This window comes from Spea bombifrons, chromosome 4, assembly GCF_027358695.1.
Source record: "Spea bombifrons isolate aSpeBom1 chromosome 4, aSpeBom1.2.pri, whole genome shotgun sequence".
Lineage (NCBI taxonomy): Eukaryota > Metazoa > Chordata > Amphibia > Anura > Pelobatidae > Spea > Spea bombifrons.
In genome coordinates, this window is record NC_071090.1 from 8652998 (window position 1) to 8670721 (window position 17724).

Here is a 17724-nt window from a genome sequence, read left to right on the forward strand (position 1 = left end):
AGATGAAGAGTAACGCGGATATTTGGCTTTTGGATAGTCCTAGGTCACAAATCCCTGTGTTAGCCTCAGATAGCCAAGATATCGGTTGCTGAAACACCTCTCAGGAATAAAATGGCCGTCAATTGCTTGGGCATAATTTGCAGTCAATCCGATTAGGGAACTTTGTTACAAAACTTCCATTGAAACTCTGAGTCATACTTCTGGAGCAGCTGGTGGCTTTACTGCAATTACCCTCTCTGGTGGACAAGTAATTTGAAAAGTGGCCAAGTCATCTCGCACTATTCTCTCCCGTCGACCAAATCAGCATACTCCTGAGAGCAAATTATATTGTAAGTCTTAGCAATTTGTGGTGCAAAGTCTTAGATAATCTGCCAGGGAAAAACCATGGGAAATCTGTATTTATCCGCATTAAGCCATTGAAAATTGTGATCCGTAACTAAAAGGACAAACGCATGGGTGATTTGTGTAAAGTAGAAGGATAAATTGCTTGCCCTCCCAAGGTTGCAGCTATGAATGCTATTTAGAAAGAGTGGTTTTGGTGCAAAGTTTGACAAGCTGTCTTATCACCAGGACAACAAATGGCATGGTCCAATCAGAAGGAGCATACCACTTGTAGAAACAGTGATAACACTTTCAAAAAAAACAATACACTAATATTGCCGCTCATAAATTACCTTGGATCTATTCATCACAGACATTATATGAAAAGAAGATATCTGAGTTTAATTTGCCTCTAAATGAAAAAATTGGAGATAAGTTCAATAAAGGACACAATGCACTTACGTAAATAACTAATACGGGCCTGTTTGCAGTTATATGTATTTGTTTTTTTTAAATACATGAAATATTACAATTTTCTAACAATACATTTCCATATTTTTATGGAAACTATCATAATATCATCTGTATTTTTTTAATATCTTAGAAATCTCTCCCACAATGCCTTTCAATAGAAAGTATAATTCAACAGATCTTCGTGTGTTTCCTCTAGTGTGGACTACTTGAAAACCCCCATGACCAGAAGGAAATGAGCCTGTGGTGGCTAATGTTAACACCACCTGGGTGAGTATGGCGTTCAGTCGTTCCGACTCGCAGTCTATCACCACCTGGCGATCCTTGCTCTTATCTAGGTCCTGAAAGAGTAGGCGATAACCCTCCTCTGTGGTGGTAAGAATATTCACAGCTGTCACTTGCCAATTTTTCTCTGCTGCTGTGTCCAGTACTTTCTGAAGAACAGATAATCCTAGTAACAGAGGGATTAAAGAAACATATACACTATTATACAACATGTACTATTATAATAATATAGAAAAAAAATATAAAAAAAATCGGTATTAAATGGAATGTACTGGATTTACCCAATTGGCAGTAGTTTCTTGTTTTGTAAAACACTTACTAAGTAGCAACTCCAAATATTGGTGGTAGGGCCTGACTGGGGATGACGAGTTGGCGCTGGCACCTTAATTGACCTTACATTTTTATGCTCATTCAGCCAAGCATATGAGTATGGAACATTGTCTACCAGTGGCCCTCGGGCAATGCCCGGTCTAATTGGTGGCTTATTTTACCCTTTTACTTTAGAGGAGCAGTCATATTCCATATTAGCCTTAATCTTAAAAGGGAGGTCACATAGTACAGTAAATATTTTCTTGAAGCCATAAATATATAGTGCTGTAATGTTGGTTAGTTTTGCTTTATCTGCAGACCCATAGGCCTCCATCGTTGTTATTATTATTAATTGATTTGTATAGCACATCATATTCCGCAAAACAATATGGATGACTTTTCCTGCTCAAACACCACCTAGATTCTTTATGGTCATACATGGGAACCCTCTGAGTTTCGGACAGAGGCTCCAGCTGAAGCGCTGCTTCTCTGGGTCAATCCAAGGAAACTCCAGGTCGTGGGAGCGGCACTCCCCCCAGACTTCAGTGGAACCACCCAACGACACCAGTGGGACCTTCTGCCCTCTTCCCGCAAGGGGGCTCTGGGCAGCTGGAGCCAGAGAGTTCGCAGGTATGTTTCTGGTAGTGGAGTCTGTTCCTTCCTTTCATTAGTGAGAGTATCCAGCTGGGTGATTAACATAGAGCAATTCTATTTTTGTAAACAATCTTTAGTGCTGAAGGCTCACATGCAGTCTAAAACCAATGTAGGAAGAATCTAGAAAGCGTTTTACAACCTCATGCAACTGGTGAACGGAGGATTCCATGGTAATCTTCACAGAGGGATCATGGGATATGAAGGGAAATATAACAATATAAATCTGTTTTTAAAAGCAGAAAATGAAATAATAATAAAAGAGATATTCAGGATTACAGTACTGGATTCAATTATGGTTTTATATCTGATGTGACAGTTTAATAGGTTTCGAAGATTTAGTAATGATGATGAAATTGTAAGAAAGATCCTACGAGTACATGTAAAAATCCTCACGTACAAAAGATAACAATAGAGATTATTTCATACCCCCCCCAACATTTCAGGTGTCCAAATCGTGACCCCTGGTAGATGTCAAGAGGTGGTAAGAGGTGTGGCTATACCAGGAAGTAGGTGGGGCAGGAAGAGTGAGATCACCTTCCTTGCTTAGCGGAACTGTCACCTTGTGCTACTGGTGTTGCACAGAGGTCACGTGGGAGCTGCAATCAAGGTCTGTGCTGCACATTCCTCTAATGATTTATCACCTTTTGGGCCGGTCAGGGGATATCAGAAGATCTTCTCATCTGGTCATGGTCCTGACTGCTGGCAAAAGCAGGACAGTGGGGCAGCTACTTAGGGTAGTGAGACAGTGTCCAAAAATCAATACTGTTGGGAGGTTTGTTATTTAGTATCTCAGTAGGGCACCTCTATCTAACATCTCACAGATGTCACTGGACAACTTTGCTTTTATAAAATTAACTGCTAGAGAATATAATTTCAGTTCTATGATCTAATGAATAGTCCATTGGGACCAGATCGTATATGGGCTACAGTGCCGTTTTTCTTTCTTCTGTCTCGAGGACAGCAAGAACGTTAGTAAAACTACAAGGCCATTGGATGGCCAACCTTAAGCACATAATGGACACGAGTATATGCTCCAGCACAGATGCAATCCACCTCACACATGTGCATGTGTAATACACATCTAAGGGCTGTGTACAGAAAAAATAAGGGAAATATGAGACCCCTATTATCCAGTCGATCATTTTTCAATTATCAAAACATACAATATCCCCCCCCTTACCTCGGTCTGCATCATAAATGTAAACAAACTTTTTCCATTTATAATACTCGATTACACTAATGAGAGCATCTTGGAGTTCCGGCCTTAGCTGCAGGACGAACTGATTGGAAGTGGCTACAGGGAAGCTGGGGGTGACGAAGCAAACGTGGAGAGCACCACAGAAAGAGGTCAGCATGTTGACTGTCTTCCGGTCATAGAAACCAAAAATGGAGTAAACCCCTTTGGAAAACTGTGAACAAACTGATAGAAAAAGAAAGATCAGAGTTAGATCAAATAAACTGAAATACTGCAAAATTGATACCAGTACGTAGCATGCTGATAGGGATGGGGTTTTAACATTTGGAATAGTCATTTGTCTCTAACGCTTATTGATTTAGTAGGAACCTTAAAAGGTACTTTTCCACATACGGAAAACAGTAACTAGGCTCTAGTTTGTTAAGCAAATAGACATTAGTAGATCTGTTTCCCCCCCGAAAGTTTACTCACATAGAAAAATAAGCTTTTCTGTTTATATGGCAACAACCTATCAGTGCTGACTCTGGTGTCACATGGCATTTAACTAATGGTACATTTAGTTTTTTTTTAAAAGGTTTAAATGGAACTTTGGAATCTGACCAGTTGAATTTCCAATCTGCCCAGTTAAATACCCTGCCTATAGAAATTCCTATTAGATGCATCACTGTGATGATAATGTACCAATATTTCCTGCCATTAAAGTACCGTATTGAGTCATAAAAGCACACAGATTGGACACGATGTACCATGCTAGATGGGAAAAGTTTGCTTGTAAGTTAAGGAAAAGTATGTAGATTAAAGTGACAGTACAAATGTGAACAATTGTAAAAATATGCGCTCTCAGCAGCAAAACTCAGTTATCACAATACAACTTACTACAAATTGTATGTAAAAGAAATATTAAGTATGTAAAATAAAATATTTAATTGTCTTAATAAAACTTCAAGTGTTGGGGTTCATAAAAAAACCTATAAAAGTTTATACTTTATCCCTCCTATAGGGTATGGCATTCATTGTGAATTTGATCCATACATTATAACTACATTCTACATATTTATGGTAAAGAACTGTCTGACTCCTTCAAGCGACTCAGACAAGACAACCTAATTTTCATCACTTGCTTCTTTTAAACAATACTGTCTCTTTAAACATACCAGATCATCCTCACATTCCTCCTAGCACCTTACATTAACAGATATCCCCATATTTACATCAGTGAACGACTAGTCAAGCTTCAGCTTGATAAATCAGCAGCCCCTGTAGCGATGTGAAGAGGTTAACAGACCAATTACCAATGGAAATATCGCAACAAACTCAACTGCAATTTATTAATTAACATTCTGATTCATAATATGACTACTTAGAGCTTCCTCGCTATAATCACTGACTTAATTCCCCTTTAAAAGTTACACGTGAATTCTATAGCTCTACCAGCTCAGAGAAGGTTCCCAATGTTCTGCAAGCCATACTAGCTGCGTGAAGCTAAGTGCATTATAATGATAGGGTTGCGTCCCCCCGTCCGTTAAAGGTGGGAAAGAATGCTTACAACTTGCAAAAGGTATCAAAGGCTTTCTGAAAGACCGAAAGGATGGTAATTTTGCAAAGACAGTTTGAGGCCTGAGCTCCCTGTATGCTGTTTGATGGCTTTTGATGAAGTGTTCTGGGCTCTCTGCAGGTCACAACGAGCTCTCAGTCCACCCTCCAAAAAAACATCGCAGCTGTACTGAAGCATTTTTAATTCCTTTCTGGAGTGACTTTGAGGAAGGATATTGTTAAAGGGACGGTAAAATCTTAGTTTTATTGGTAATTTAATGGAGAGCTTAGAAGTTATAAATCTGAAGCTGATCCTCCACGTTAACCGTTCCAAACAGTTGAGACTAAAAACTAGTTAAAAATTAACTATGTTTTTTTTTTTACCCCCAAATAGTTTTTATCGATACAATATTTAAGACATATTGTCAAGGCAGAGATATTCATTCCACATATGTCCAATACACAAGATACTAGCAAAGCACGGCATTTCTGACCACCTCGTAAGGTAATTCTTAATACACGTCTTACATCAATATTGTATTTTCCATTCCTATATAGGTTAGTATCAAGAGGAACGATTAGCAGGTGCCAAAAAAATCAAGGACTTGTGGAAATATCTGCATAAAGCATCGCTCCCATTTTTATCTATAAAGTAACTATGCATTTAATCTACGGTCACCACACTGGCCATTTTCCCCAAGTCCTGCTGGGTACCACTGCCGGTCAGCAACATGTGAAATGTATGTATTCTGGAAAAAAAGGATGATGTGATGAACTTCATGATTATGACTGGCAGATTGTAGCACCCAACCTTTGAGGAGATACTGAATGTTTACACCTCAAAGGAACATTAAAACCAGCATCTTAACGGAGCCCCTATTGCTTCTTAGTCTTTTATATAAGATCAAATGTGTACCTGTGAGAGAGGAAAAGTTGATCCTCTGGCATTAAGGTTAGATCCATCCGGGGGGCTCACTACTTTGATGTTTTGGGTTAGGGGTATACCTAGTACACACTGTGATTGGGCTGCTAAGGGCTCCATAGATACACATCTGTACTTGCTTTTTCCACAATGTCCTGGCCTATGGCTAGTTGATGGTCTGAGGTAGGGGTGGAAGGGGCAAAATACCTCTTCTGGGAGCATGGAACCATCACCATCCCCACTTTTGTGGTTAAAGAATGACACAGCAAGCTTTTAACTTATCTTAACGGAGCCCCTACCGCAGTATAACCCTCAAAAGCCCCCCAGTTCCTGGCACTTGTCACGAAGGTTTAGTTTTCCCGATCATTATAACCTTCCAGGCTTTAACTGTGCAGCTTATATTATTTACAGATTTCTAAACCATGTGTTTATTTCTTATTCCTCAGACTTTGCAGAATAACTGCATTCTGAGATATGACATATTGCCTTTCTCTGCAGCAGCGCGGAACTAAACACGGCCGACAGATGGTTTGGTATCCAGATGTTTGGAAAGCAGAAAATAGACAAAGAATAAGAAACAAAATCAAAGTACTATTTTTTTTGTGTTTGTTTATGGGCACTTCGGGATGCGTGATGTGTTTGTTGATCATTTCGGAGCGTGACAATATGATACGAAACAATGGAATGCATGTTCAAAGAGCAGGGGCATCTGTAATCAGTGGCGTAAAAATAGGGGGTAGTAGAATCGGGCCTGCAATCCATTTTTGGTAGATATGTTTGGAGCATGGAAATAAATTACTCCACCACTACAGACTTTTGTCTGTTCCCTGTGTTTGAGGCACAAGATGTCAATTAAATGGTCCATGTCCCACCATGTCCCACCAGGCCCAGACTGAACCAAGGAGTACAAAATGTCACTGTCGTGGCATCATAGTTATGACTGCCTAAGCACACTGGCAATGCATCCATAATCTCTTCAACAGAGGAAAAAGTAGAGCAATTTGAGCTTGTCTTCCAGACTTCTACTAAACAAAGAGCCACCTGCGGTTGTCTGAGGAGCTCATTTGTTTTTTTTCTCTAAAGATCGACTCCACTGTAATCAATGCGTTTAACTGCCTCGTTCTGTGGGGGTGATGGTTAAAAAGTGAATCTGGTGCAAATTTGCAGAAGTGGTAATATCACCATGGCAACTAATGCAATACTCAGTTGTATATTTATTAGTTGCCATGGCAACACAACCATCTTTTTAAACGCTGCACCAGAATCACATTTTGCATATAACCCTATTTTTCTTTTTTCTCTTGTCCATCACCGAGAGGCAACCTCAATGGTCGCCTCTTCTCTAAGTACTTAAACATGTATTGGTTTCTGAGGTTTAGAAGGAACTTCAATTCTTCTCGGTTTTAAATCCTCAAAGCTGCATCAAAGAGTCGGTAATTTTCTCACTGCAATCTTTGTACCCTCTATGCTTGGCTAATTTCTACTTCTCCAGGCAAGTATCATCACTTTAATTTATATTATCAATTAACAATTATATAATGAGTCCATTCTTATCTGGGGTGCCTGCAGTCAGTTTCTTCTGGATATTTGCCTGGACAAATTAAGCAAATTAACCTATTTCGCCTGTAGTTTTAACAGCTTCATTTCTCAGCAGTAGATGTGTTGTTGCGATAAGCTGTGTTTAACCCCTTAGTATCTGCGTTAACAGAGCAGCTTTTCAGTACTAAGCGTAAGGTCCTAATATGTAGTGGTTAGGAGTCACTCGACAACTGAATCATAGAGAAAACCACTGCTTGATCATCTCTCCCCTTGCCGGCATAGAATACGTCATGTGGTTACAATATCATAGAGCATTACTCATAACCCCATAGGAGTTCCTGGTACATCTCTGTCCATATTAAATATTTCCCATTTGTAACCATTATTTTTCAATTATCAGTTGCTTTACGCAACCACAAATACATTTTTGCCAGAATTCCTACAAATTGTCTTTAAGAACGTAGCAGAGGCCCTTTTATTACCCCTATAATGATGAGGTTATTTCTTATTTTTCAGCTGGCGCTCAATACAGTGTGAGCCACAGGGGTTTATTCAGTAAATTGTAAGTTTTTACGAGAGCCAAACATTTTAGTTCTTTGATATCGTTGCGCAGAAGGGGCCGCATACATATAGCGATGGTGTAAAATTAAAAAATAAGACCATCTAGTCTGTCCTATGTACAGTACAGCTCTCTGCATATCCCAAGCCATGTTAAATCTCTCCTGCAAGGAGGGCTGATCTAGCACTTTTGAAGCAAAATGTCACATTAGAAACATTATTCCTAATGCCATATGTCTAAACCTTTAAGTGCAAAGAGGTATGAGATGAACTCAAGCAACATAATAGCTTGGCAGAGTCTCACATTTTTGCCATTACGGAGGAAAAATCTTCACTGGCATAATAGTGGGAACCAAAATCTAAATCTAAATGTCCTCTTAACGGAGAAACCAACAAAGTGAGCCATACAATGAGGTGCAGGTGTTATCCATCTAGGCAAGGAGGGCCACATTTGGAAATACGAAATGAAAAAATATGTAAGAAATCACTTCTGCCCTACAGCGTGACCCCACTAAGAGTATCCTAAGTCCTAGTTCACATACCATTACAGAAGAAAACTCACCATTGGCATTTCAGCTTAATACTGCCCTCAAAGACAGCTCAGAGGCAAAGCGTAAGGCATATTTTTCTGCATCAAGTAACCAACAACCACAGACATACATTTCAGTCTTCTTAGGCAGGACCAATGGAGTGCAAATAAATTCCCTTAAAGCACAAGTGAGCAAGGAGGTTCATGGCTTGTCATCATTCTTACACATGGGGTGGACCCCAAAGATCCCTAAATGGAGAAATTATTTACAAAGAGGTATGAGAGCAACTTAAATAAGAATGGATAGCTTCTTAATAGCATGCCTAGGTGTATCCCTGATAAGCTTGAAAGTCACTCAAGTTCTAGCTCACTTATGTAATTACAGAGGAAAAACCTCCATCGACATTTGTCTCCATTGTTGGTTCCATCATGCAGTAGCCTCTCTAATTTCAGCTCTGTCCTTGAAGGAGGATCAGACTGATTTGTCAATGGAGGTTTTTCCACTTTAATGTCACAAATGAGTTAAACCTGGAGATTCTCCCAAGTGGGAATGCACCATGGGCAGGATTTTAAGACACTGTCTGTTCTACACTCTTTGTATGAAATCCCTGCCTTTTATCAGCAATTCAAGTTGTAGACCTCCATAATCACGTGGCCCTTGGATGAAACAAACACAACACCCCATTGATAAAGCCTATGGGGCTGAAATATGTTGGAAGCTGGCTTTCCTGGACTGTCCTTGGGGGGGGGGTTAGAAAGTTATGCTGATGGAGTATATATGTATTGTCCAAATCTTTTCCTAAATTATTTTTTATACATGTAAACATTTGCCTAGCCATTTGCTGGGAACACTTAATTCTCTTTTACACAAAAGCAAGCATTGAGAGGCTGTTTCTATAGTAACTTAAAAAAAGCTTTTTTTATGTCCTTTAATCTTCACAGGAAAGAATTAAGCGCCAACATTAATAGCCAAAGTGGCATATTTTAAAAAGTTTGTTAATAGCTTCATAACTTTTTTTTAATTACGACATACAAACGAAAGAATTTAAATAAACCTTGGAACCCTGCCCTCGTCCTTGAAGTCTTCCTCCGATATAAACTATTATTAATTCCATTGTTTGTATGTATGTACTACAGCGCAAAGACCACCTTTTTAATCAAATCCCTCTCACGCAAGTACCTTTGATGATAAAAGCCATCAATATCTCTAGCGTTCAACATCTCCATTAACTTCTTGTGCCAGATGCTAAAGATCCTGCCATCCTGGATAAATGGCCTCACTTCAGATATCCCCTGATCCGTAACATAACATGAACACTATGTGAAGTGACATGGAATATAAACACACTTCGTTTTCCAGCTGCCTCTTTAAAAAGCGTTCGCTAACAAGGTCATAAATATTTATGTCCCACAGGTCCCTGGAGTCCTATCAATCCAGCGCTTCATGATTAATAATAGATTAAACACTTAGACTGGCTTCCATGGAGCACCTTCGCTTTGTGATCTCCTGCGAAGAACTGGAACACAAGTGACAGTCATAACAATTACATGACCTATCTCCGTGCCTGATCACGGGGCCAAGTAACGAGTGGACAACTATCACGTTAAAAAAAATAAAAAAAATCTACTGGGGTTTCTCCAGATGTTCACATTATGTTAAAAATCGGTGATAAATGGAGAGCATACCGTTTTTGCTTTTTATCAATAATAATTAGAATATTTTGTGGATGAATGACAGATGATACTATGTATCCATCTCATCGGCAAGCTGAAAAATAACAGCATCTCTGTTATTAAATGCATTGTAAATATATTTTAAAAATCTGGTAAAAATCACTTAAGTTGTGATATTTATTGTGTTTTTAAATAGATTTTAAGCTTGCGAGTATCGGTTAGTCTTAGTCTGTCAGTTCTAGTTTTGTCAGAACTGCTGTGTAAATTGTTGGCGCTATATAAATTAAAATGATAATAATAATAATAATAATAATAATAATAATGCATTGGAGTCCATGCAAAATTGAACAAAATGCATTAAAAATACAATATGCTAGGGACTAGACTTTTGATCTTTACACCATGCCCAGGGACCCAGCGTTCCCAGGGTCTCCGGCTCACTTGCTTCATTCTCCATGCCCATACCCACTCCTAATCCACTACAGGTTCTATGGGGATAGCCCCGCCCATATGCAGGTTGCACTTCACCCATTTGCATCTAGCCCCGCCCCTTCACACATCCACTCCCCCAGAAGAGGAAGAGCTTTGGGCCACCTACTCTGTGACATTCCCATGTATGTACTATGATGAGACTCAAAGTGTTTGCCTCCAAAATTAGCAGAGGCATGTCTCTAAACACTCAAGGTTCCTCTCTGAAGTTAGATAAAAATGATGTCCGCAGGGCCTGCTTTGGAGACCTTTAAAATTGTTTCAAACTTTAATAATTTTATTGTATTTTGCAAACTAAATAGGCAAGCAGGGGTAATGATTTCAGTTTTAAAAAAAACTATGATTTCCATTTTCACTACTTTCCATTTTTATCTTTACCACAATCCTATTTCACAAACCTGCCCTGTCGTGTTTTTTTTTCCCTACGACTATATATCTGACATCCAAACACACACAGCTACACTACATTATCAAATCCTTTGTTGGAACATTTGGATGTAACTGTCTGAAAGCTGTATTTGATGTGCCACTCTTGTAAAGATATCAAAAAAAACAAAACAAAATCAAGCTGTTTCCCTGAACTTGATGTACTCAGAATGGTTATGAGTCAAGCAAAGGGATTCTAAATATGCCAACAGCTCTTAAACTTATGCCTGCAAGGTCCTAAATCACACGGAAATATTAGTAACCATCTTATATCATGTGGATGCTCGTGGGTTGACCATAATCATTTTAGTGGAACCCTCTTAAATGAATGAACTCTTGTTCATTCTTGTACTAAGAAGAACACTTTTAATTATACAAAGATACATAGATAATATAGATATTAAATATTAAGCCCATTCACATTTATGACTCACACCTTTGGTCAAAGTTTGAGGATGAGTGTTTTTTGTAACTTTTGGGTCCTACCCATGTCACATATCCACTGAATACCCCACTGAACATGAGATAACAAGAGTAAAATTTGTATGTTGCAATAATTAGGAATACCATCAGACCCCCTTCTGTGCCTCTGCTTAATGGAATAGTTGAGATGTTCATTAATGACATCCAGTGTTGGGTTGTGATGTCATATGCCTGCGCTCTGCAATGAAGTCATGTAGGGGCGCTTTACCATTGGCTGGTCCTCGGCCAATGACCACGGTAGATGCATTGCTAGTCATGTATAAGTAACACAGCACTCCATCCTTTCTCATGAAAAAATAATTAAAATAAAATAACATTTTAAGAGTGGAACACTTCTTTAACCCCTTAAGGACAATGGGCGGTCCTTAAACCCATTAAATACAATGCATTTTGAGCCCGTACATGTACAGGCTTTGTCATTAAGGGGTTAATGAGTTGAAAACAAAGTAAGTGGAACACTAGAGAGAGCACCTTTACCTACATTCTTTACCGGCCCCAGACTTCACCTTTGAATTGTACTATAAAATACTATTATCCATATAGTAAATATGTAAATCAGAATAGTAATCTATATTTAAGCAGAGTGGGGCTACATATTAAAATATAGAAATATTGATGAATAAATTATCATTTCTTTGTATGTTATACTGGTATCTGTTCTAATACAGGCTTATGGCTGCATAGAAATTTGGAGGTCAGATATACTATTTTTTTTAGTCCAAAATATTTCAAGATCCTGCCACATACAGTTATTTTCTAGGAAAGTCGAGATACAAATGTAATTGCGGTGACATTGCCATCAAACACTACTGTGAGAGATGCTTTTCCAATTCCTTTTTTTATATTTGTCACGTAATGGAAAAATATAGCAACCGAAATGAGCTCCGAATTATATACCGTCATCAAAGTCACGAAAGAAAGGCCAAAAAATACGGTTTATTTTAATGTTTACGTTTTCTGTAATCTAGAATACCTTACTGTAGCTTCTATGGAAGACAATTTACTAAGGTGTTTTTTTGCCTTGGGTTTCTGGCAGAGATTTGTTAGAGTTTCTTCACAGAGGTCAGTATCTTGGTAGTACTATGATTTAATATGGTTGTGTTTATCCATAATCGCTATGAGCTATTGTCTTTGGCGGATCAGTAACACGGTACCGTAACCGATGCGTTAGCTCATTCAGAATTGCTCGGGGCTCAAAGAGCCCAGGTTTTTGCTACCAAGTAAAGTTAATTAAAACTCGGGACATTAATGATTGGCTTGGCCCAGAGTGACAGGAGAGAAAGATTGAGAAAGAACCAGCCGAAATTTTCCTCCCTCCGTTTTCATAATTGGGTCTTGTGTCTTTGCCTCTATTAGGCAACTTTAGTGCAACTCTAAATCAGTGAACCTGAATCCCCATTAGGGGGCAGTATCACAAACTCAAAAAGAAAATATTTCTATATATTGACATATTAGCGGTAATGAATAAAGCTGGGTAAACATGGCAAATCACCAAGAATGGTTAGGTGCAATGCTTAAAATTGTGCGTGCCGTACATGTACGGGCTTTGTCATTAAGGGGTTAAAATTGTGCATGCTGTATTTTCGATACAGATACTTCTGTTTTGGATGTGTTACCATAACGTGAGATTTCACTATAGTTTTACCAAAGGGCAGGCAAGTCACACTAAACTACTCTGCGCAGCACATAGTGTACATTCTGAAACCTTTGACGTGGGAATGTCTTTCTAGGCTCAATAACGAAGCTGATGGCAAATTCAGGAGCTCTAAGCTTTCCAAGTTCAAATTGACCATGCAACTCTCCTCTGAATTGGTGAGAATGCTGCTGAATTCAGATGTCAAGTTGAGGGTGATTTGAGACCTTACTCCATTTATGTCCAACAGTTACCTAGGAGTCTGTTGACTAGATCCCCAAGGAGGACTTTTAACAGTGCTAAACTAGTGTTATGATGTTTTTGAACATTTTCATTGGAAAAGTAGTCATCTTTCAGGCAAATCGTAACCTACGAAATGACTATTTTCCATACAGCAATTTGCAAAGATGACCACAGGCATTTGATAACCAACAGGCCCAGCCAGGCCAACCAGCACACTGAGCAAATGCCGGTGGCCCATAGGGCTGCTCCATCAGCAGGTCAGGTCTTGCAGTATGCAGCTGCCGAGCAAAAATACATGATGGCCGTAACCAGTCGACGGTCACACATGTCATTTAGCAGCTGCTGGCCTTAAAGTGCTAGGGCTGGCCTTGATATCCAATAAAGCTGTATTTTAAATCCCACATGCAGTTTGCATACATCAGTACCTGGAACAGCTAGTTTTAGGTACATTTGTAAAACATAACAATTTTTAGTGTTTAACTAAAACGCAGCAGGATAATTAATGTTGAAGTGAGGTGAGCCAAACATTTCTCATATTAGCGGATGTATTACAATAGTGATGGGAAGTCTTCATGATACAAATTATTAAATTCAACTTTAAACTGTAACGTATCGGGGCAAGTTAGATAATTATGACTTTGCACATCCTCACATTGTGATAAGTGTGACATATGAGCTCACCACATTAAGACCACCTTGATTTTAATCACAAATCCTCTACAGAAAAATACGGGCTGTGCCTATGCAGGGTGATTAATCCAATTCAATTCGTAAAGTAACACAGAAACTGTTAATTTCAGAGAAAATAAATGAGGAATAAAGGATATTAGGTTGGTACTTTGTGGTTGTGTAGAAAAGACTTTGAGCTTAATACATTTCTTTATAAACATACAAACAGATATTATGATGGATGGGCACATAGGCCGTTAAAAGTAATTATTACACATTCTTATACACATTTAGATTTTCCCTGCAAATGACATCCTTAGAAGTTGTTTTTCTCTTTTATTTACAGTTCTGTCTCATTCATACCAATGAGATGGTTGAAAGGTCTCAGTAATAAACACCACGCAAATCTGCATGCTAGAAAATATAAATGCTAATTCAGGATTAGCAGTCGTATTGAAATCAATAGGAGCTCCTGCTGTGCGTAAGTATAGCGCATGCCGGTAGCTTCCTACATGGAACATACACACACACTGGCCACTTTATTAGGTACACCTGGTCAATTGCTTGTTAATACAAACAGCCAATCAGCCAATCACATGGCAGCAACTCAATGCATTTAGGCAGGTAGAAATGGTCAAGACAACTTGCTTAAGTTCAAACCGAGCATCAGAATGGGGAAGAAAGGGGATTTTGGTGACTTTGAATGTGGCATGGTTGTTGGTGCCAGATGGGCTGGTCTGAGTATTTCAGAAACTGCTGATCTATTGGGATTTTCACGCACAACCAACTCTAGGGTTTACAGAGAATGGTCAGAAAAAGAGAAAACTGCCAGTGAGCAGCAGTTGTGTGGACGAAAATGGTGTGGGGGACATTTTCTTGGCACACTTTGGGCTCCTTAGTACCAATTGAGCATCGTTTAAACGCGACAGCCTACCTAAGTATTGTTGCTGACCATGTCCATCCCTTTATGACCATCTTCTGATGGCTACTTCCAGCAGGATAATGCACCATGTCACAAAGCTCACATCATCTCAAACTGGTTCCTTGAACATGACATCACTGAACTCCAATGGCCTCCACAGTCACCTGATCTCAATCCAATAGAGCACCTTTGGGATGTGGTGGAACAGGAGACTCACCCTGTAGAACGTATGCCACGAAGAATGAAGGCAGTTCTAAAGGCAAAAGGGGGTCCAAGCAGGTACTAGCAAGGTGTACCTATTAAAGTGGCCAGTGAGTGTAGGTGGGGGGCAGGGGAAGGGCAAATTCTGCAAAAAATCCCCCCATGTATTTAGAAAAGCAACACTTCTAACAGCTATCTTATGCATGTTATGGCTGAAGATGGCCTCTAATGAATGCCCCATGAGCAGCACCTAAGCCTCTTTCATGCCAATAGGATCCCAGCCACCAGAGAGTAATTCATGGGAAGGTTCAATAGAGGAATTTAATTATTATAAAGACAGAATCGATCGGTCCGGATTTCAATCGAACTTCTTATGAACTTGTGTAACATGCCTAAAATTAATTCTTCAAGCTGTCTCTACCAAGTTTCTCTCTGAGTCTTCTTTCTGAGTTTTCATATCCAACTTTGAGTTTTCATATCCAACTTTGACAAAAAACACATTACATTCTAGCATTTTTTTCCACCACTCCCGAGCAGATCTGTCATTTTATTACCCCCCTAAAGTTTAATGCTTTAAGAAAAAAAAACGAGGCAACAACCTATCACTGTCTGCTTTTGTGTCACATGACAATTAAATGTGCCGAGGACAAACTATGAATGTGGCAAAATGTCACTTTTTCTGGAGTGGTATCTTACCCAAAACACCCTAAAATATATTAATATTATCTGAAAACTCATGTTGCCCATTGTAACCAAAGAGGAAAAAATTACACGTTCTCTAAAAGTGGGAGATTTAAGCTATGGTGAGACTACAATCCCCATCAATCATAGATGTGTGGTTAAGGCGGTCAAAGGGGCTTACAGACCTAAAACCAAGAAAACAGTTAATAATTTGGTTATCTATGATCTACAGCTCCTGACCTTTAAAATATCTACCATGTTTGTTTAATCAATGAGAAAAGCAATCAATCGTGTAAATAGCTCTTGTATCTTTTTATGATTCCCAACGTACCGCTTAGATTGCAAGATTATTAGAACAGGGATTGTCTACCCTCAATGTACTCCTTGTACCATTACATAAAATTATCGTCAGCTCGGTGCGGCAATTTTATTGCACTGTATAGATTGCGCTGGAGTCAAATATTTATAAGATGTAGACAATAACTGGTTCAACCGTTCTTTGGTATTAAGTTATCTCTTACCCTTTAAATATAAAAAAGAAAAAATACATCAATATTTTATGTTAAAAAAGTCAAATATTAATGCGTGTGCATAAAAAGTCATCACGTATCGAGCACAAGTCTCTGGCCATAAACATAATCTCATCAATTACACCTAACCGTTTCTTCCCTGTGTTTTAATGCTTGATATCGCTGCGGGGATATAATTATGAGAATGCACAGAACCGCCTGCATGTCATGAGAATAGCAACTCTCGGTGTTCCATGATATTGGCAGAGGGCATCCGTTTTTATGATCCTTGTATCTTCTGCATAATGGACAAGGTCAAGCTACAGCCCACCACTGCTAGAAAGAATAACGTATTTCTCAATTGACAGCATATTAGCTACCAAGATGAAAACGTCCACAGGGATGAGCTGACACCGGAAGATTGAGAGCCTCGGTTAAAGCAGACAAGTATTAACTGCCTCCTGAGTGTCAACAAATTAATATTTTGTTCTCAACCCCGAGTATCACATTTTTGACGCACTCCTTGAGTTGGTGTCCCAAGTATATGAACGTTTCCTTCTGCTGCAGCAGGTACATTGAATTGACCCAGATGCTCAGATGGTCAATGAAGAGATAAACTGTTTGTTGTTGATTACAGAAGAAAGACCGGAGAATACTAGGCGGACCAGGGCATTCAATGGTTGCGTTTGCTTCCAGTGTTTTTTTTTTTCATTTTTTTTTCTTTTTTTCCTCCAGAAATAAAAGGACACAGAGCTAATTAGCTGAACTCAAACCACACATTAGCCTTGGACCTAGGATTACAGGAAAACCCTAATTCAACAGGAGTCTGTTCTGTTACAATTTAACTTTTTGCTTTATTGGGTTTTTTATATACAGAAAAAAACACCTTTAGTAATTATAAAGGGAAACTGAGAATGGAAAAGATTTAAAGTATTACATGCATTAAATAAATAATAATTTACCTTATATATTAGAAGAGTTTTTTTTCTTGTTTTTCATTTTTTTCATTAATTTGTATAAAATACCTATAAAGCAGGATACTTATAAAGCAGGTTTAATATAAGACATCAGTGACGTAGTCTAGCATAGGCCGGCAGGTCAAAGGGGCTCAGCAGTCCCCCTGCTGCCAAAGCTGGGGCAGATCAGGTGATCAGGTCTTCTAGTATACCGCTGTTCAATGGGCCAGTTACAGGGGAGGTCTTTGATCTCCTCAACTGGCCCTTTTACAATACGGAGGCTGTGCCGACTCAGCACAACCCCATAGTTTGCATAAGAAGGTGATGCACACCTTGAAGACACAAAGCGCAGGGATATGATGGTCCTAGGGCAGCGCAGAAGATAAATGCATAGCTGTAAGGCATGGAAAAATCCTCTTTTTCACAAATAAAATGTAATTTATTGTAGAATTATTTTTTTTAAAAAGAACGGCTCATGCTGATCCAAGCTAATCACAGAGAGCAGCTCCTGGTTTTCATATT

At 39.0% G+C, this 17724-nt stretch overlaps 1 protein-coding gene across 2 annotated transcripts in view; it reads right to left on the reverse strand.

Moving 5' to 3' along the window:
• Positions 1 to 17724, reverse strand: part of GRIA1 (glutamate ionotropic receptor AMPA type subunit 1) — a 90181-nt gene that overhangs the window by 29615 nt on the left and 42842 nt on the right. For both annotated transcript variants that reach the window (XM_053462359.1, XM_053462360.1), the window contains exons 3-4: positions 3221 to 3460; positions 1059 to 1243 (exon numbers count right to left, since the gene is read on the reverse strand). In XM_053462359.1, the coding sequence (XP_053318334.1) occupies positions 1059 to 1243; positions 3221 to 3460 (425 nt within the window). The remainder of the gene's footprint in view (positions 1 to 1058; positions 1244 to 3220; positions 3461 to 17724) is intronic.